Source organism: Sorex araneus, chromosome 2 (genome assembly GCF_027595985.1).
Source record: "Sorex araneus isolate mSorAra2 chromosome 2, mSorAra2.pri, whole genome shotgun sequence".
NCBI classification, from domain to species: Eukaryota; Metazoa; Chordata; class Mammalia; order Eulipotyphla; family Soricidae; genus Sorex; species Sorex araneus.
Window position 1 is genome coordinate 308,926,489 of NC_073303.1, and position 20,631 is coordinate 308,947,119.

Below are 20,631 nucleotides of genomic sequence, written 5' to 3' on the forward strand. Positions count from 1 at the left end.
TGTCAAGCATATGGTAAGCACTCAAAGGGGATTCATTAAAGTATCTTACATATGTGTTGAATGTCCCTGTTCATAATTAGTCATTTATATTCATCCAGATTTCTGACACCTAAAGAGCAGTGACAGAGGCACATAAAACAAATGGGAATTTTTCTAAATGAATACATTTCTAATCATTGTCTCTTAAAATGGTTCTCGGTGCTTTCTCTGACATTCAGGCTAAAAATTTTCTACCAGGGAAGCTGAAAGACAGAATCACTTCTTAATTGACTCAGAAAATTTTGTGTATTTGTTCCAAGGTCCCAGATCTTCCTATTACTTTCTACCATGATTAACCACTAAAAGACTAACTTATCTCCTAAGGGCACTGTCCTTATATGTGTTTGTCTTACACAGGTGTGTGCTATGCAGAGTTTGGAGTTCGTGTTCCCAAAACCACAGGGTCAGCCTACACCTACAGCTATGTGACCGTTGGGGAATTCGTGGCTTTTTTCATTGGCTGGAATCTGATCCTGGAATACCTGATTGGCACTGCAGCTGGCGCCAGTGCTCTGAGCAGCATGTTTGATTCACTGGCAAATCACACCATCAGCCGATGGATGGTGGACACCGTGGGAACCCTCAATGGCCTGGGTGAGGATGTCACTTCCTTTTCCTGTCACATGTAATCTCACTGAAAGGGATTTCCCTTTGAGATTGCAATTGGAGAAAATGCACCAAAAAAGTGTTACATATGTTATTTTTTTCTAGTTCCTTTTCCTCCCCAATGACTCTATCCTAAAGAAATCAATCTAATGTCCATAAAAGTTGTATCTGAAAAGATTTTTATCATAATTATTTATGATTGTAAATTAGAGGAGCCATAGATGTGGTTCATTGGTACAGCACATGCCTATAACATGTGAGGTCCTTAGCAATTCCCAACATCCCAGCCTGCCCCCGATCTTAGCATCACCAGAAGAATTCTAATTTTTTTTAAATGTAGAAATAGTCAAAATATTCTACAATGAAAGAGTAGTCAAATAATTTGTGAAAGCAAATTATGTGTCTAACAATTAAAAGAAAACTAGGAAGACCGATAATAGCATGAGTTGTGATTTGAGTTTTATATCATCTCACAGAAGGATGCAAAAATTACAAGTTATATCAATATAAAACCAAGGCAGAGGAAATAACTATAGAAATAATTACTGTGACATCGTCAGAATATACTTTAAATTTTCCTTGAATAATATTCTTCAGGGACTGGAGCAGTAGCACAGTGGGTATGGCATGTGCTACATTTTTTTTTTTGCCTTGCATGTGGCCAACCCAGGTTTGATTCCTCTGCCCCTCTCGGAGAAGAGGGCAAGTTACCAAGAGTATCCCACCCACACGGCAGAGCCTGGCAAGCTACCCATGGCATATTCGATATGCCATAAGTAACAAGTCTCACAATGGAGACGTTACTGGTGCCTACTCGAGCAAATCGATGAACAATGGGACAAAAGTGCTACAGTGCTAAAAAATTCTGTGGGGCTCTGGAGATAATGCAGTGGTCAGTGTGAATATAAGATATAAGTCCAACCTGGGTTTGATGCCCAGAACCACATTCTTCAATCTGGAGATCCCAAAGAAGGTCTGGGATGGTCTTGCTGATCCCCAGTGCCACAGAGCCCTAGCATCAACCAAATAGCCTAGTTGTCTGAGAGTTGCTAAATTTTCAGTTAGTTCCCAGTCTTGAGCAGAAATTTGAGAGGTTCCCCCGCCCCAAAAAATACACAAGAGCTTCTCCAGCTATAACAGAATCCAGTGGTACTTGGTCAAGAAATATTGACCTGGGCTGGAGTGATAGCACAGCAGGTAGGACATTTGCCTTGCGTGAGGCCGACCGTGTTCGATTCCCAGCATTCCATATGGTCCCCTGAGCACCACCAGGAGTAATTCCTGAGTGCAGAGCTAGGAATACACCCTGTGCACCTCCAGGTGTGACCCAAAATGCAAAAAATAAAAAAGAAATATTGATCATTGGTACCAGGGATTTAGTCAGAGGCTTCACACATACAAAGGCAGATGTTCCACACCTTTGATCTATCTCCACAGCATTAAAATATATTCTTAAAAGGAACAAAAAAAATCATTCTTAGTAGAAGTCAAGAAGGGTTCTATAACAACAATAAGCTATCAGAAACTTACATACAAACACCATAAGACTTCAGACTCACATAAAAATACCATAAGCCTTCAAGTCCATCTCGTGCCACCAACTTCCTATCCTGATGTTTAACCTTATTCTTTTGCACCCATGAGAAGCTAAACAATAGTTGAGGAAGCTCTGAGGTCTTGCCCCAGAGCTTTTAACAACTAAATCTGTGGTTGAGTGGAAGTCACTCATTTTCAGCATCTCTCTCTCAGAATTGGAAGAAATGCTAAGCACACAGACATCAGAAAAAGATCAAAGTGTGACAATTATGTCCATCACTAAACTACTAAACTTATTTCAAAGAATTCAGTTCAGAAGAGTCCTCCCAACTCATATGCCAGCCCCTTTGCTTTAATAACAAAAGTTCAGAGAAATGAGCACTTGCCCAGGGTCAGACCTGTGCCTCTGAGCTGAGATTCATGAATTTAACTCTAGGATGTCAGTCCCCTCTCCACTCTATAGAGGGCAGGAGTCCACTAGGCAACAGACAAGACCAGGCAAGTGGGGCGTGTTCCCTGGTGATTCTCTCCCGTCATCACATACAAATAAATGGAAAGAATACCCTCTTTCAATAAATTTCAAAAGCACACAGTATTTCCTTTGCTGATCAGAAAACTTCTGGAATTAAACATTATGGGTGTTTAATATGCTATTTGAAAGCAGTGCATAAAACTGCTTTCAAATAGCATATTAAGTGCATATATACATCCTGTACATCCCATGACTGTGCTGGCTTCAGATATTCTGCCTTGGTTTCATAGGCACTGCTCTCACAACAGAGTAAGATTGCCAAGTTGTCTTATCTCTATATCAAAACCTTACTATATGCAAACAAAGACTTATAGAAGCCCATGTATGCCTAGCAATTATGAGTGCCTGCACACATATATGCAAACATTGTGGCTTTTTTGTCCATGACAAACTGATTCTCCTCAGCTCTGCGTATACATGCCCTGAGTGTGGCTTGGAGTTTGCATGACTTCTTTGCCCACCCTAAACAATATATTAACTCCTATTTTGTCTCTCTAGGGAAAGGTGAAGAATCATACCCTGACCTTCTGGCTCTGGTGATTGCCATCATTGTCACCGTCATTGTTGCTCTGGGGGTGAAGAATTCTGTGGGCTTCAACAACGTCCTCAACGTATTAAACCTGGCAGTGTGGGTGTTCATCATGATAGCAGGCCTCTTCTTCATCAATGGGAAATACTGGGCTGAGGGCCAGTTTTTACCTCACGGCTGGTCAGGGGTGAGTTCATTGTTTGGGTCTGTACACCTGACACTTGTTCTGCCTCCCTCCGTGCAACCCCTTCCCTTCTGTGGCCAGTCTAAGGCATACTTTCAAGAAAACGCTTCTCTCATCCACAGTCCTCATAGCATCTCCTTCTTCCTTTTTTTAAATCTGAATTCAATTGAGAAAAGATAGTTCTTGTGTTTGCTTCACAAATGTCTGTTGAAAATCCTTTTTTTAAAAATTGAATCACCGTGTGGAAAGTTACAAAGCTTTCAGGCTTAAGTCTCAATTATACAATGATCGAACACCCATCCTTTCATCAGTGCACATGTTCCACCACCAAGAACCCCAGTATACCTCCCATCCCGCCCCCACCCCCCTGCCTGTGTAGCTGATAATTTTCACTTTACTTTCTCTTTACTTTGATTACATTCACTATTTCAACAAAAAATTCACTATTATTGTTTGGAGTTTCCCCCCCCCCCAAAATCAGACCTGCTGAAAAGGAAGCATTTGATAATTTGTTTTCCATTGCTGAGAATGAAGATATGAGGTCCCACAGCCGCAATAGCAGCCACGTGGTTTTGGATTTTAGTATTTTAGTAACTAAGTCCAGGGATATTTCTGCCAGAAATTGCATCATTGCAAGCTCGTACCTCTCTTTAGTGGTCCTTATAAGATGGTGGTCACCATGCTGCCCCCTCCCCACCTCCCAGAGAGAAAAATCTTTCCCCTCCTGGGCGGTATGGGACCATGGCTTAGTTCACGTCTAGAGACATTTCTGCAAGAGGCTGCTGGTGCCAAAAGTAGATGGGTGGCCTCCGGGATCATGGTCATTCAGCAATGAAGAGGCCGCACACATGCGGCGGCTCAGGTCACATCTTGGCAGAGCAGGGCACTGATAATACCCCCGTCCCAAGATCACCCATGCATCCCGTTGCTGCAAGCTCGTACCCTTCTTTAGTGGTCCTTATAAGATGGCGGTCGCCAAGCTGCGCCCGCCCCCCCACCCCCCCGAAAGGAAAAGCCAAGAGAGAAAAACCTTTCCTTCCTGGGGTGGCATGGGGTCATGGCTTGGTTCACAGTCTAAAGAGAGGTACAAGCTTGCAGCAATGGGACATGCGGGAAAATACATTTTTTACAAAGAACAATAATGGACTCCACGTCTCAGCCACGTGTACTCAACCTAATACAATAATACAATGCCAACTGCTTTGCCTGTCATATCCTATTTAATCTTCCCAATAACCTTGCATGGAGGATATTTAATTTCTGGTCTTATTGATGGGAAGAAAAACTCACAGTCTTCAAGACATGTCAAATAACTCTCTTTTAAGCATACCATGACAGTTCCTAAAGATTCTATAAGGACAGCTCAACCCTCCAGAAGAGTTCTATATACATTCTCTTTCAGACGGAGTCTGTAAACAAACAAGGAGGCAAAGGAGGTTGAGGACTGAACAAGTAGGGAAGGGAGGAGTGTGGTTCAGGTATGAAACTGGGAAAATACAATTTGTAAATCTGATTCCAATTATTGATCCAAAGGGAGAGTACCACTGGGTTGTGAGAGTGATAAAGTGGGCCCAGTGGGATGCTGTCTATCAGCCACATTCCAAAAGGGTTGTTGGTGGCAGAGAAGTCACCTATATGGTTCAGGGGGTATCAAGAGAGTGGAATGACCACGAACATTTAAGACATCATCCTATGATGTAGATGGTATGGCTTGTCCAAAAAAAAGGGCGATGTCAGAGTGCCATATTCTTTCTACTGGCAAGTAGTTCTAAGTTGTACCTGGATTCTTTCTCCAGAATAACTAAACATTCTTAGTTTGTGATTTATTGGTCAAATTAACCAGTTCATCTTTTTCTTTAAATAACATGTAAATCAGAAACCTTTGCACTTTAACAGATCTTAAAGGCCACCTAGCCCTATCCCCTCATTTAACAGACAAAAAAATGAGGCAAAAGGTAAACACACCAGTACTGATGCTAGAAATAAATTCGGGATTCCACCAGTTTTGCCCTCATAGGTTTTACTTAGATTTTTTTCCAAGATGTCCAGGGACCAGAAATCTCTGCTGAAGAATAATTCTGCTTTTTCTGAACCATGCAACACTGTTCAATTTAGAAAAATAAGCAAGGGAGAATTGAAGCCAAGGTATCTAAGTTTCTGCTTTTCTGTAGGGATGCCCCAGAACCACAAAGCTCATTCTTCCTCCTATAAATGAATAGGTCCCCAAACTGATTAAAGCCAGAGAAAAAACAAGGAAACATAGTTGACCCCATTCTGAATACTTAAGTCTATTTTCTTATGAAATTAATCATTCCTTTCCTATCATATAAGAAAACCAACAAATCACAAAAGTTACAAAATAAATGTTTTTCCTGAACCCTACTATTGCAGTTCCATCTTGCCCATGAAAATGCTCTCAAACTTTTTTTTAGCAATGTAAGAAATCACTGAGCCATGGACTTGCTGTAAGACTTTGGCCCACAGCTAAATTCTGTCCTTTCAGGTTTTCTCATCTGTGAAGTAGAAAAACTAATTGCCTGAATGCTTTCCAAAAAATAATAAAATAGGGTGCTTTTATGTTCACATTGTGTAACCACAAAATGATGTGACAATAGCAATATTGATAATGACAGGGGTAAGAAGTTGCACTTAATTAGCTACCTGTTGTGTAGGTGCCTGTCATTGTACTCTATGAATGTTGTATCACCCTATTTTAGCCAAACTTTAAAGCAGGTGTTACTATCCTTAGCTTAAAGATCAACACTCAGACAAGTTCCCTTGCTTGGTTGACTTACCGAAGTCATTAGCTAAATGATTCCAGGACCATAATTCCTGCTCAGGTTTATGTCACTCCAAAGAAATTCCTACTATGTTTAGTACCTTCTGTCTGATGATTGCTCCATAGATATGTGTTTTTTAAAGGCAATCGTGTAATTAATCTGATACATTACATTTTCATTTGCCTTGTCACAGAGTCTTGGGGCTGGGAGGATCATGAGGACTACAGACAGGAGTATAGTTAAGCCACCAAGACTAAAAATGCATTGTTGTTAGCATGTTAAAGCAATTTTAAAACTTTTCTCATTTACTTGCTTCAAGCATCAAACTCCAGTAAGTTACATGAAAGTCAAATGCCTTAACCACTGTACTATCTCCTCGCCCCCTCCCATAAAAATTTTCTTTTCAAATTCCTCCTAATAGTTCATCGAAACATGCCCTGTCATTTAGATACCATACAAAGCAAAGAAAAGGTTCATCTCCTCTTCCCAAATACGCTTTTTGTCTATGCCTGCTGAAGAAGATGAGTCTTTTGTCTTTCCGCTTGTGCTTTCTTCTGGGGTCTTTGTTCTCTTTGGGGTTGTCATTGTTGTCATTTTACTCATTAAGGATCATAAAACTAACTCCCTTGGAATGCCAGCTTTGGGGGCTCTCTATTTATTTCCCAGGTTCTCTCCAGCTTTTATAAAAGGGAAGTAATATCTGAACATAACAAAAAAGTATGCTTTTCTACACTTAACATTTTCTTTATGAGAACTCTTTCATATATAATTTCCATTTAATATTTGTAACAGCCCTGCAAAACATATACAATTACCTCAACTTTTCACAAAAGTAGCTGAAATTTAGAAAAGATAAAGACAGAGTTTTTAAGTAAAATTGTTTTATCAAGGGAGATATAATCATGGGGGTGTGTAGAGGGAACACCTGGTAGTTCTCCAGGGTTTGGGTCTGAGTGGCGGGCTGGGGTGCAAGTGCAGGGATGGTGCACTGGCGGCCCGTCACGCACCTGAGAGAGGGAGCAAACCTGTGGCACTGGAAGGCGGCGCTGGGGGCGGGCAAGATGGAGGTCTGGGGATCTGGGATAAATTTTCTTTATTTCAGCAGTGGAGGGAACCATTGACCTCCCTCCAACTAAAACTCATTACTGCAAGCAAGCTTGTCATTAGCTACCAAAAGAGTTTAACAGAAATATTTAAATGAAAATACATTACCCTTATAGAAAAATTTCAAATGTGTGCCTTAGTCACTGTGGCTGAAATCATCCTCTGAACACAAGTAACAGCCCTGTGTAAAGATACTGCTAATTCATCTTCTTTAATGTCAGACTGGCCTTGGAATTCTGCACAGTACATTTCCTACCTAGCAAACTGGTTGGGACCTGTTCTTTCTCAACTTATATCTCAAGTTACTTTTCCAGTCCAGAAAGGCTACTTTGAATATAGATCCTATTTTTTTAAGGGCCTGACACCCTTTCATGAGCATGTCATTCGCCCAACGAATAAGCTCCTTGCTCTGTTATCTGAACGTCATCAACAAAATGAGTTATCTACACAGAAACTTTCATTTCTTAAAGGAAACCTGAACCTCTACCCTGATGCCATGGAGTTCCATTACACTTTATTCTTCAATTGCTTTGAGTAATATGGGATGAAGGAAACATTAGGGGGTTGGTTTGAAATGGTAAAATTGATGACTTAAAAAGTATTCTCAAGTATTTTGAAAGAGTTAATGAACAATCTGTCTTCTGACCATGTACCTCTCAGAGATCTACTCTTTCCTTACTCCAACCACTTCCTTCCAAAGAAAATAGCTTAAGGAATAGTTTACTCACAGGTTCTCGGTCAAATGCTTCTTTGGTTTTGAAGAACTTAAGAATAACAAATATTTTCCCCTATATCAAGTAACTGCTGGCCCTCAGTTGAACCCTTACTTCCATCTGCAATTCCTCAGCCCCTAACATTGTTGGATGTGTATTCCCTGTATGTTATTTGTTCTTGATGCTATCTTATGGTTTTTCTTTAGCCAAATAAGTAACTCTACCAGCACAAATAGCTCCCAGGGAAATGGTTCATGGCAAGCATTTGTGGGGAGTGCTGACAATCTCCAAAGAAGTTGTTTTTCTTATTATCCACATTGGAATCCATTTACTGGAACCTATCAGAACATTCCACAGTCACTGTGGACAAGCTACCAATGATGGCAAGTAGAAAATGCCATTAAAGTTGTATTTTTGTCTTTGTACTTCAGAAGTGAGATCTATAAAGGTGCCTAATTATCTCTAAGGCATCTGTCAGGCTCGCCAAGATGTATGGAGAGCTGCCTCATCCTTACACTTCCAAATGATTAGCCTGGAATACGTGTAGAAGATGCTCTTAGAGACCCCACACAATGAGTATCAGGCCACTAATGATATTGCTTTTTACAGCTCATTAACTGAGTCACATGCTGCGGCCCACAAATAGAGAATGAACCATTCTGAATTGTCTGGCTGAGCAGCTACACTATGTGTTCTTTGAATACAATTGCTGCTAGTAATTGCTGCTGGTATACAGTTGGTGAACATGCCTTCATTCACTCGACACAGGTTCAATTCCTGGTCCAGTGCATGTGATCATATGGTCCCCCAAGCACCACCAGGAATAATTCCTGAGTGCAGAGATAAGAGTAACCTCTGAGTAACCCTGGATGTGATCCAAAATAAAAAAAATATTTTTTTAAGTTAAGATTAAGTACCAGTGTACCAAAATGATATAAGCACACACAACACACATACTTCTCTCTCTCTCTCGCTCACTCGCTTGCTCGCTCTCTCTTCCCCACACATTCTCTATCAATTTTCTTCACAAATATCCGATATTCATCTCTAGGTTCCACACACATTCTTCCATTCATGACAAAGCATACTGGTTATAAATATCAGAGACCAAATCTGATATCTGGATAGACAGAAGTGGAAATTGAAGTTTTAGTAGTTATTCTAACAGAAACACACCCCTGCATGTTTTCCTTTTAAGACTTTTTTATATTTATCAGTCGGGGATAATTTTCTTGCCAAATATAAAAATGTATTCATACTAACTCAAGTAAGGAAGTGATGGCCAGGCCTGTAGCTAGACTATAGAGCACTTACCATACAAGTATGGTTCAATTCCCAGTACCACAAACAAAAAGTAACACTATTTGTTAATTTCATTATCTTCTCTTTGATAATCTGTTTATTTAATCTGTGCTTTGTTAGGCTTGTTGGGTTTTCTCCATTTGACTTCACTAACCACTCACCGATATCCATCCTGCAAACTCTTTTTTTTTATGCTCCAGAAGACCGCTTTCTTGTCGCTTCCAGTTGGTTTAGGCAATTGGAAATATTACCAGAAAATCAGAGAATCAGAATAGAACAGGATCAGAGTATTTCTCACTTCTTTCCAATTTTGGCTCCTTATAGCACAGCCATTTAAATTGTTTTTTTTCTCTCTCTTTTTTTTTTTTTATTGAATCACTACATGGAAAGTTACAAAGGTTTCAGGCTTAAGTCTCAGTTACACAATGCTCGAACACCCATCCCTTCACCAGTGCACATATTCCACCACCAAGAACCACAGTAAACCTCCCCCCGACACTCCCACCCCCCACCCCCGAAATTGTTTTATTTGAACCAAACAAATTCAATATTACTTCTTGCCTAATGCATTTGAACTTCCAATGCCTACTTTGATTAGTTCGGACTTTCTTCAACCATATTTGCTGTCTAATTCTGCATGTGAAAACCCAGCTAACGGAAATATTTTTGTTTGTTTGTTTGTTACTTTTTGGGTCACACCCAGCGATGCACAGGGGTTACTCCTGGCTCTGCACTCAGGAATTACTCCTGGCAGTGCTCAGGGGACCATATGAGATGCTGGGATTCAAACTCTGGTCCACCACGTGCAAGGCAAATGCCCTACCCATTGTGCTATCACTCCAGCCCCCGACATTTTCTTTGGAAATCTATTTTTTCTCTTCAAAACTTGATTGTAGTTAATTTTCTGGTATTTTAGCATTGTAACTAATTAGTAATTCTGTCCCATTCACTTGGAACATAGTACAATTTGTTTTATAAGTATATATATACTTATTCATCATCTTCAGCTTATTGCCACAATCAACACTGCATTTTGGGTTTTATAGTATTCTCCATGCACCAAGTCTCAGAGGGCCAAGCTCAAACAATTTCTTGTTCATTATTATATCCACATAACTAAGTCCAGTGCCTGGCACATGAAGGTAGTGAATAAATATGTGTCTACAAGAACATGAAGGAAGAATAGGAGAAGAAGGAAGAGGAGAGGGAGGAAAAGGAGAAAAAGGATGAGAAGGGGAAAATTGCTTAGACCCAAGGGTTTTAACTGTTCTAGAAAAATTTAACCATTGAAATGTGGTTGGTAAGAACTAATATTAAGCGTACACCTACTATATTCTATACTTGCATTTTTACCACATTACCTCATTTAACTTGGTATCATCCCTACACATTAAATGCTATTTTTAACTACATGTAAACAATAAATAAAATGAGGTTAGAGACTTGGGACTGGAGTGAGAGTAAAGTAGGTAGGGCATTTTTTTCTTGCTGACCCAGGTTTGATTGCCAAGCATCCCATAGAGTTCCCTGAGGCAGTTAGGAGTGACACCTGAGTCAGAGCCAGGAGCAATCCCTGAGTACTACAGGGTTACTCAGCTTTGAATCCTGCTCCATGCAGTGGTTGTATGAGGCATCTTAAGACTTGTCAAATAAGTCTGTCTGGTTTTCATGCTGTGCATATGTTTGTGTGTGTGTATGTTTGTGATGTTAAAGTAAGACAAAGCACATTATTACTAGAAGTCATTAACAGTGACATTTCTTGATCAGGTCTGCTTAACATTCCCTATCCTTGAAGAACAGAAATATTTATTAGCCTTATTTTTTTATTTTTTATTTACAATTGTGATTTACAAAGATTTACAAAGTTTTCAACAGTTGAGTTTTAGGCATCACTGTATCACTGTTACTGTCATCCTGCTGTTCATCGATTTACTCAAGTGGGCACCAGTAATGTCTCTATGCCTCCCAGTCCTGAGATTTTATCAGCCTCTCCTTACTCATCTTTCCCAACAATTGGAGGCTCTTTCAGGGTCAGGGGAATGAGACATATCATTACTGGTTTGGGCATATTGAATACACCACGGGTAACTTGCCAGGCTCTGCCCGTGCAGGTGGAACACTCTCGGTAGCTTGCCAGGCTCTACTGAGAGGGGTGTGTGTGTGTGTATGTGTGTGTGTGTGTGTGTGTGTATACGGTTGGAAAGGAGGGGTATACTGGGGACATCGATGGTGGAGAATATGCACTGGTAGAGGAATGGGTGTTTGATCATTGTATGATTAAAACTCAAATATGAAAGCTTGTAACTGTATCTCAGGGTGTTTCAATTAAAAAAAAAAAGTTTAAAAAAATCTTGCCTATTCCCCTCACCCATACAGACTAGCCCAGAAAATCGCTTATCTTCGCCCTAAAAGAACATCCCCAAATCTTTGAAGAGGCTCATTTTTTCCTTCCTTTTCAGCTGCTAATGAGAATACAAAGGTGGGAAATGTAACAAACTTCAATGACTTTTTCAGAATAAAGTGGCACAATCCTCAGGAGATTTCACTGACACCTTGGTTTCACCTAAACTTAAATACCATCTGCCCTCTGAGCTTCATAGGCTTCTGCCAGGCACGTGCCCAGGAGATGCCACCGAATATTATCTCACCAGCTTAATATCACCATGCCCTTCAATGCCGAAGGCCACCACCTGTGTCAACTTACCTCCTCCAATGTCCCCAGGTTCCCTCCCATCCCCAGCCTGCTTCCCTAACAGACACAAGTTTGTGTTTGATTATCTTAGCTTGGGACCCAGGTTTAAAGCATTGTTGACTCTTAGGTTTAGATATATGCATATACCTTACCTCTATATCACCAATGTGCCCAAGGTTCCTGACTCCTGTCCTGTTACTTCCCATTTGCCTCTTCTTACTTCACCTTTTGATTTCATTATTTTATTTTTATTCTCATGCCTATAATCTAGGGCCAAGGTAATCTTGGCCCTAGATTATATCACTTTGATATCTTGCATGCTCTTTTCCTGCTATTATTCTATATATCACATAACTGAGATCATCCAGTATTTGCTCTTTTTTCTGACTTACTTCACTTAACATGATATCCTCTAGTTTTATCCAAGTCTAAGCAAGTTTCATGATTTCATGATTCCTTGAGCTGCATATCATGTTATGTGTAGCATATGTGTATCTTTATCCACTCCTCTGTTGGACACCTAGGAATAATTCTTATCTCTATTTGATATTTAGGGAATTTCCCAGGGTCACACAATAGAGAGTAGAAAAGATAAGAATTTATATTTAACGCTGTTTCCACCTTGTCATCCCCCTCACCATTCAGTGATGCCTGCCAATTCTGGGGCAATTATGGGTTTCACATATAAGGCTCTGGTGCTGCCCTGAAATTCTGAATCTGACATATTATCTTCCCTCCAGGTGCTGCAAGGAGCAGCTACGTGTTTCTATGCATTCATTGGCTTTGACATCATTGCCACCACTGGAGAGGAAGCCAAGAACCCAAACACATCCATACCTTATGCGATCACCGCCTCCCTGGTCATCTGCCTGACAGCATATGTATCTGTAAGGAACGAAACTTTAAATCATGACTCTGAAATTGGGTTCCTGGCTTGTGTTTGTACGTATGTGTGTTGTGCTCCCTGACTTACTTCACTTAACATGATATCCTCTAGTTTTGTCCAAGTCTCGGTGAGTTTCATGATTTCATGATTCCTTGAGCTGCATATCATTTGTTATGTCACCCACTGGTGACTCCAAATTGGAGCTGGGAGAACCTCCAGATCTTTGTTTCAGCTGTGGCCACAGATATTTTCACATACTGATCCCCCACCCCCACAACACTCTGCACAGACTTATGGTTTCCACTACAGCTCAGAGGAGGCTACACGAAGGATGGGCAGCTATCCAAGGAGCTCAGATCATAGGCTGGCAGTAACGGGTGGGTGTGCAAGCAGAGGCATTGTGGCCTCTGTGCCTCCTCCTCAAAGCTCTTCTGTCTTCTGGGAGCTTCCCGGCAGCAAGAGGCTGGGCTACCCCAGAATGGGAAGAGACAATACTTTGTGCTCTGGAGTTGCTCTTCCCCTTATATCTCCAAGGAGGGGGTAGGGCTCAATTTCATTTCATTGTTGCTTCCTCTTTTTATATATGCTCAAACTCACTCTTTTCTGACTGAGAATCCAGGGTAGAGATTCCATTGCCTACCAAGCATTCATGGGTGTGCTGATTTTACCTCCACCTGTACACACACCTGCTTGAGCTTCATCTTCTTCCCCCTGCTGTGCTTAGCCCTGAAAGCTGCACAGGCTGCTACCTCTTCCTCTTCCTCCCTAATCCTTCCCACTCATGTGGGGGACTCCTGGAGTACACAATAAAGCTACTAATCATCGTTGGCTCCTTAAAATAGCTGATATTTTTTAATATAAACTACAGGGTACTCTACCTGTTTATCAACTCTTTACCCATTCCACCCTGAATAGGTAGGAGACTCCAGTTGAAATGTTATAAGAATCAAAAAAAAAAAAGAAATGTTATAAGAATCATTAGTTCCACTCTCCTCCCTCTCAGTCCGCCCCACACTGGGACTTGTACCAAATGCTGGGAAATGTTCTTTAGAATGCATGGACTTTAAGAAACCCTTAAGCAATCTAGCCTTGGTGGTGAGTAGGCTGCCATCCACAGCCATGAGAAGAGCCTGAAATCAGAACCCAACTGGTCCATTTGCTACCCTCCCTCTCTAGGTGCTCATGACTTTCCTGGGAGATGTTTGCTTCTGAGCATTAGGCAAAGATGTGATCTAGAACTCTCTCACTCTCCCTTTCAGGCTATAAGCTCACTTCATGATACCAAGACTGGCCTTTACAAGCCAGGAGTGTGGGAGGAGGAGGGAGTCCCCAGTTGGTCATAAAATGTGCAACTCCACTGCTTAGAACCAATTTTTAAACGAGAACTCCAATGGCATATTTATGATATAAAAAAGGACACAGGGCCTGGGAGTCCCAAATGACTCCTTCTTAAGCAAAGCTACTGAATGACATTTTGATGTCATAATTTGTTGGTCTACCACATTCCTAAGAATGAATTACAGAGAGAAAGTGGAACTATTAATCCTTAAAATTGGATGCAGACACTTGTCTTGGGAGTTCTAATTCATCTCTTGTTGGGGTAAAAAGAAGTACATATAAGACCATATCAGACACTGAAAATATGGAAGAAACTAAAATCTAAGCATGAAATGTGGCTCAATGGTAAAGTGCATGCCTTGCATGGATGAGATATGGGTTAGATCAGGCACCAAGAAAAAAAATTTAATGAACCTTAGATAAGAGATTCAAATGCTCCAGTTCAAAGGACTGGAGCATTTGACTTGCATATGGGAGGCCCTAAGTTTGATCCCTGCTACCACGTGTCCCTTCATTACCACTGGGTGTGGCCTTAGTGGGCCCTACCACTGCCAGCCTGAACAGTACTGAATTGTTGGGCCTGAGAACTGAACCATCAGGTCCACATAGCCAGGCTAAATATTGCTGGGAGTACCCTCTTAGCTCCTGAGCATAGCTGGGGAAGTCAAATATATTTACTGTCAGACCTTGGCTTCTATGTATTTGTCTACTGCTCCCATTTTAACTGTAGTGTAGTTCTGCTTTTATAAGACCGAATACTTGCAATCTTAGTCCTGCCATCTGGAAGAGCCTCAGAGTGATATTAAAGTTTATCTAGTTTATTTGACCCAACTCTTACCTGGGGAGAAAGCATTGAGTCCTAACGTTTCTGAACCCAAAGGACTGATTGAAAGTAAAGATACATACCACAAAGTGGCAGATTCCAAGATGACACAGGCCTCTGACTGCAAATACAGATACTTTTCCTCTCCTGGGAGGAGGTATCCAGTGGGATCTTAGATGATTTCAACAGATCATGATCCTAACTCTTGTTTCAACAGGTGAGCATGATCCTAACTCTAATGGTGCCATATTATGCTATTGACACGGAATCCCCGCTCATGGAGATGTTTGTGGTTCATGGCTTCTATGCTGCAAAATTCGTAGTGGCCATTGGTTCTGTGGCAGGGCTGACCGTCAGCTTACTGGGCTCCCTCTTTCCAATGCCAAGAGTCATTTACGCCATGGCTGGTGATGGGCTTCTTTTCAGGTAAGGACTCTTCTTGGTGGGATATGTGCACTGCGTTCAGCCTCCTTCTTTTGGTGTGAGCATCTGAAAAGAGCAAAGGCCTCTAATCAGGCCTGTTTGACTCTAGAACCCTCACTGCTAAGTTACACAAATTGCTCCCTCCCCTCCTATTTGATATTATGTGTGCCTTTCTGAAGACAGTAGGTGCCAAATTGGTGACTTCTAGAGGGAAGAACCAAAAAGAAGAACATCTTAGGCCTGTGCTCACATTGGGATTCATAACTGCCTTTATAACTGTCTCTCTCTAATTCCTCTGAATTAGATCAAGTTGAAAGCTACAGAAAGAGGATAAGACTCACCTAAATAAAGTCTAATAACAGCAGCTGCAGTTGCTACCATTTGAGAAGCGCTCTATCTGTGCAACTATACTGTATATTTTGTGTACAGTATCCTATTAAGTCATGGCAGTAACTCTATTTTGCAGATAAAGGTTCTAGATGAGTATTGTCAGATAGGTTTAAAAAATGACTCAAATTCCCTAACTGCTGAGTAGGAGGCTAGGATATTAACCTGATATAGACTAGTGTTTAAATTTTAACCCTGCCATCTTAATGACCCTTTATTCCTCACCTACTTTGACCATTAGTGGCGGCCTACCAAAGGACAAGGGATAAAGCCCTCCCTCCCCTGAGTTTCCAGCACACTCTGTGGGCGGCTTGCAGGCAAAGCATTCTTCAAGCACAATAAATAAGGAGTAAACCATAGAGAACCAAGCACCACGTTGTTCTCATGAGCACAGAGGGATCCCGTTAATGCTTTATCTGTGCTAATAGCTGCCATCTTTCTCAATACCTCCTTGGAATATACCCTAAAGTTATCAATGAGTCAGAACGTCTAGAGAGATGGGCAGATGGAAAAGAGGCTGGTGATGAAGGGATATGAGAACTCTAACCCACATTAACGCTCTTCTCGGGCCTCTCTCCAGATTCCTGGCTCATGTGAGCTCCTTCACAGAAACACCTGTGGTGGCCTGCATTGTGTCAGGGTTCCTGGCAGCTCTCCTGTCACTATTAGTCAGTCTGAGAGACCTCATAGAAATGATGTCCATTGGCACACTCCTCGCTTACACCTTGGTCTCTGTCTGTGTCTTGCTCCTACGATACCAGCCAGAGAGTGACATTGATGGTTTTGTCAAGTTCCTGTCTGAGGAGCACACAAAGAAGAAGGAAGGCATTCTGGCTGACTGTGAAAAGGATGTGTGTTCTCCTGTGAGTGAAGAAGAGTTTTCTGGCCCCGCCACCAACACATGTGGGGCCAAGAACTTGCCATCCTTGGGAGACAATGAGATGCTCATAGGAAAGTCAGACAAGTCCACCTACAATGTCAATCACCCCAACTATGGCACGGTGGACATGACCACAGGCATAGAAGCTGATGAGTCGGAAAACATCTATCTCATCAAGTTAAAGAAGTTGATTGGGCCCCGTTACTACACCATGAGGATCCGGCTGGGCCTTCCAGGCAAAATGGACCGGCCCACTGCTGCTACTGGGCACACGGTGACCATCTGCGTGCTCCTGCTCTTCATCCTCATGTTCATCTTCTGCTCCTTCATCATCTTTGGTTCTGACTACATCTCAAAGCAGAGCTGGTGGGCCATCCTTCTGGTTGTTCTGATGGTGCTGCTGATCAGCGCCCTGGTGTTTGTGATCCTGCAGCAGCCAGAGAACCCCAAGAAGCTGCCCTATATGGCCCCCTGCCTCCCTTTTGTGCCCGCCTTTGCCATGCTGGTGAACATCTATCTCATGCTAAAGCTCTCCACCATCACATGGATCCGGTTTGCAGTCTGGTGCTTTGTGGGTAAGCAACTTCCTCTGGAGCCTTGGGAGTTCCTTTTGGAGGCCTTCAACAGGCTTATCCCCAAATTACCTTTTAGCTGGTCTAGCCATCTCCACTCTGAGAGAAAGCTGACCGATTCTGTGAACTGCTGCTTTCTGCGGTAGCATCAATAGTCAGTGGTGCTCTTTCTCCCTGTTAGAGATGTGGTCACTGGTTCTGAAGAATGATGCTGATCAATCCACTTCATTAAATTACTACTGACTGCTCTTCTTATAGATAATTAGTTCACATAAAACAAATCCAGACTGAAAATAAAAGGAAAAAATTACAGTAAAAGTGAGAGTGGGGACGTTTTATTGGACTTCTATCTTAGAAACTAAAATATTATTTTGAAATTTTATTTATCTTACATTTTCATACTCTTTAAATAGTGACTATGCCCCTAATTTTCACCTTTATGTATGTGTATATAAATTTATATATGTATGTGTGCATGTTGCCAGATATTAAACCCAAAGCTTCACACATGCAAAGCATATATTTCACCACAGAATGATGTCCAAAGTCCCTAATATTTTTTAATGAGCAGAGTATAAAATAAGTGTGGATTTTTTAGCATAATTTTTCTGATGCGGTTGCATTGTGGCACCATTTAACATCCCTCACTTCATACAGGCTTTTGTAAAATACTTAAATGTTTGTCTTTCTGCCCAAGTCTGACCTTATATTTGATATTTCAGTCCTTCTGTTGGAAAGTACATATCATGCCATCATCCTCTGTTGATTTTCTCTTTGGTTAATAGCTAATATGATTCTCTGAGGTGTCTAGAGTCGTTCTCTAAATTCAATTTGTCTCCCTTCAAGATGTACCATACATTTTCCAAGATTCCTAATTTTCCTTTGTGGCCAATTTACATTATATTTGCATGACAGTTTTGCAAATACTTGCTGACAAGTACTGATGTTTATGAGGTTGTTGGGGGTTGGTGCTTATGGTAATGTAAAAGGGTATTTAAGTGAAGAGTTATTTTTAATTTTTTTCTTAGTCATTAATCTTTCCTTTTACTTTATTTTTTTACTTAATTGCACTGAGATAGACAGTAACAAAGTTGTTCATGATTGGGTTTCAGTCACTAATCAATGTAGTTCCCTATGCAACTGGTAAACATTGGGCTCTATGATAATAAATACTAAGTGAAAGAGGACCTTTATGTATTTTAAATAGGAAAGTGATTAAAAAAATAAGCATGTCTTATGAAAGGCAATGAATCAACTAACCTGAGCCAGGTGGATTAGTAGCCCACCCAATCCTTGAACACAGATAAACAGGTGTTCAACTTGTATGGTCTGTGCCTGGAACACATTAGGTGCTTTATAAATACATTCAATGATGAGAGAAACCAAAACTTCTTGTCATAATATCCGGGAAGGAATTTGAGGAGGTAGAATTTGAAGCATAAAATGAAGCCCCCATAACCATGCTACAAGACTCCAGCCAGGGGCGCCCCAGAGGGGTGCGGATGAGAACCCTCCCCTCCTCAAGCGACCCAGCCCTGGCAGCCAACCTCCACTACCCAACCACTGCCACGCTCCAGGCCACTTTCCACATGCTCAGGCCTAGCCTCACGCATGAGCAAACATATTCCTGTCCCGCACGGACACAGAGCATCTGTGCGACATATCATCATAAATGGAAATATATATATATGCCTCTCAGAGAGCCTGGCAAGCTACTGAGAGTATCCTGCAAACACGGAAGAGCCTGGCAAACTCCCCGTGGCTTTTTCGATATGTAAATACAGTAACCAACTACAGTAACAATAACAGCCTCATTCCCCTGACCCTGAAAAGAGCCCCCAATTGTTGGGAAAGTAAGGAGAGGCTGCTAAAATCTCAGGGCTGGATGATTGGAGACGTTACTGGCACCCACTCAAGTAAAACAACAAAATGACAGTGACAGAATTTGAAGTGAACCTATAAGAAAACTGTGCTCTTAGGAAAAGTAATGCATCTTCCAGCAGGTTCTTTACTGCTCTCAACAGTTAGCATTTTGTCCCAATTTTCACTACTTTTTAATAGAGCCCTTCTGACATGATAAAATTTTAACCATAAAATTATTTGTTCACAGTATCTTCGCTCTGAACATTTTTCCACTAGACTATGGTAACGAATGGGAAGATTCTACAATGGTAGTGGTGACTAAAGGAGGAAGAAAGATTTTAGTCAGGTATCTGTGAAATTAATGAAGGCATAGACATATGTACACATAGATACATAGTTACGTCACTGTGGGAAGCTGGTACAATGCTTCCCACAGTGAAGTAACTATTCATTGGTAATATTTGGGCTGTCAGAGAATATATAAATGAACTTTTTAAAAGATTATGCATTTATACATTTTCACATGTACTAGAAATAATATAGATACATGTATCTAGTGATGATTTTCAAATTTTATAGGTGTATGAAATTAAAGGTCTCATGGTCACAGTTGCCACACTAAATATATGGCTTATTAGAGAGGACTGGATAAAGATGCTGCAGTCTAGAAACTCAATGGCACTGCACTCTGTCATCAAAACAAGATAAAATCATGTCCTTAGGGACAAAAATGAATGAAATCTAAGGTGATTCTGCTAAGTGAAGTAAGAAAGGAAGCAAGAGACAATAGTTTCATTCATATGTGGAATATGAATTACTAAATCAAATGAACTGGCAACTGAAACAACAAAATGCACACCTACGCTCAATGGAAGCTTTAGTGACTACCAGAAGGGAAGGGAAAATGTCTTTTGGGTGGCCTTAGAGTTTTGCTACTTGGGATAGTGAAAATCGCACATTTGTAGCAGTGTGAAGCTAACCCCTGGATTCTATCATACTGCTAATGAACAGCTAGACAGTGAAAAAAATAAATGTAAAAATAGATTTTAAAACAAAGAAGAGGAGAAAATAAGGAATTATATAAACCTATCTATGTGGTTTTAGAAATCATTTAGAAATCATTTAAAACTCTTATCTAGTCACCAAAAGTGTATATACTGACTGTCATTTAAAAATTAATAAGAAAAAAATAATAAAATAAAAATTAATAAGGTATGTGAATGAAAAGCTTAATAAAATTTATGAAACACTACTACTTCCTGAATCTTCCCAGTCTTATTTATAAATATGAATAAACTAACCCTGAGAAATTCAGTCTACAAAAAAAATTCAGTCTACAAAAATAATGGGCAGTTCCCAGAGCTATGTTCTGACAGTCTGACAGTCATATCATAGTAGGTAAAATTTACCTTTGTATTCTTTAAAAGCACACTTTTTTTCTC

The 20,631-nt window shown here is 40.8% G+C and overlaps 1 protein-coding gene across 3 annotated transcripts in view; it reads left to right on the forward strand.

Moving 5' to 3' along the window:
• Positions 1-20,631, forward strand: part of SLC7A14 (solute carrier family 7 member 14) — a 148,245-nt gene that overhangs the window by 108,582 nt on the left and 19,032 nt on the right. For all 3 annotated transcript variants that reach the window (XM_055125289.1, XM_004618873.3, XM_055125290.1), the window contains 5 exons: positions 397-633; positions 3,212-3,429; positions 12,758-12,904; positions 15,282-15,490; positions 16,455-17,329. In XM_055125289.1, the coding sequence (XP_054981264.1) occupies positions 397-633; positions 3,212-3,429; positions 12,758-12,904; positions 15,282-15,490; positions 16,455-17,329 (1,686 nt within the window). The remainder of the gene's footprint in view (positions 1-396; positions 634-3,211; positions 3,430-12,757; positions 12,905-15,281; positions 15,491-16,454; positions 17,330-20,631) is intronic.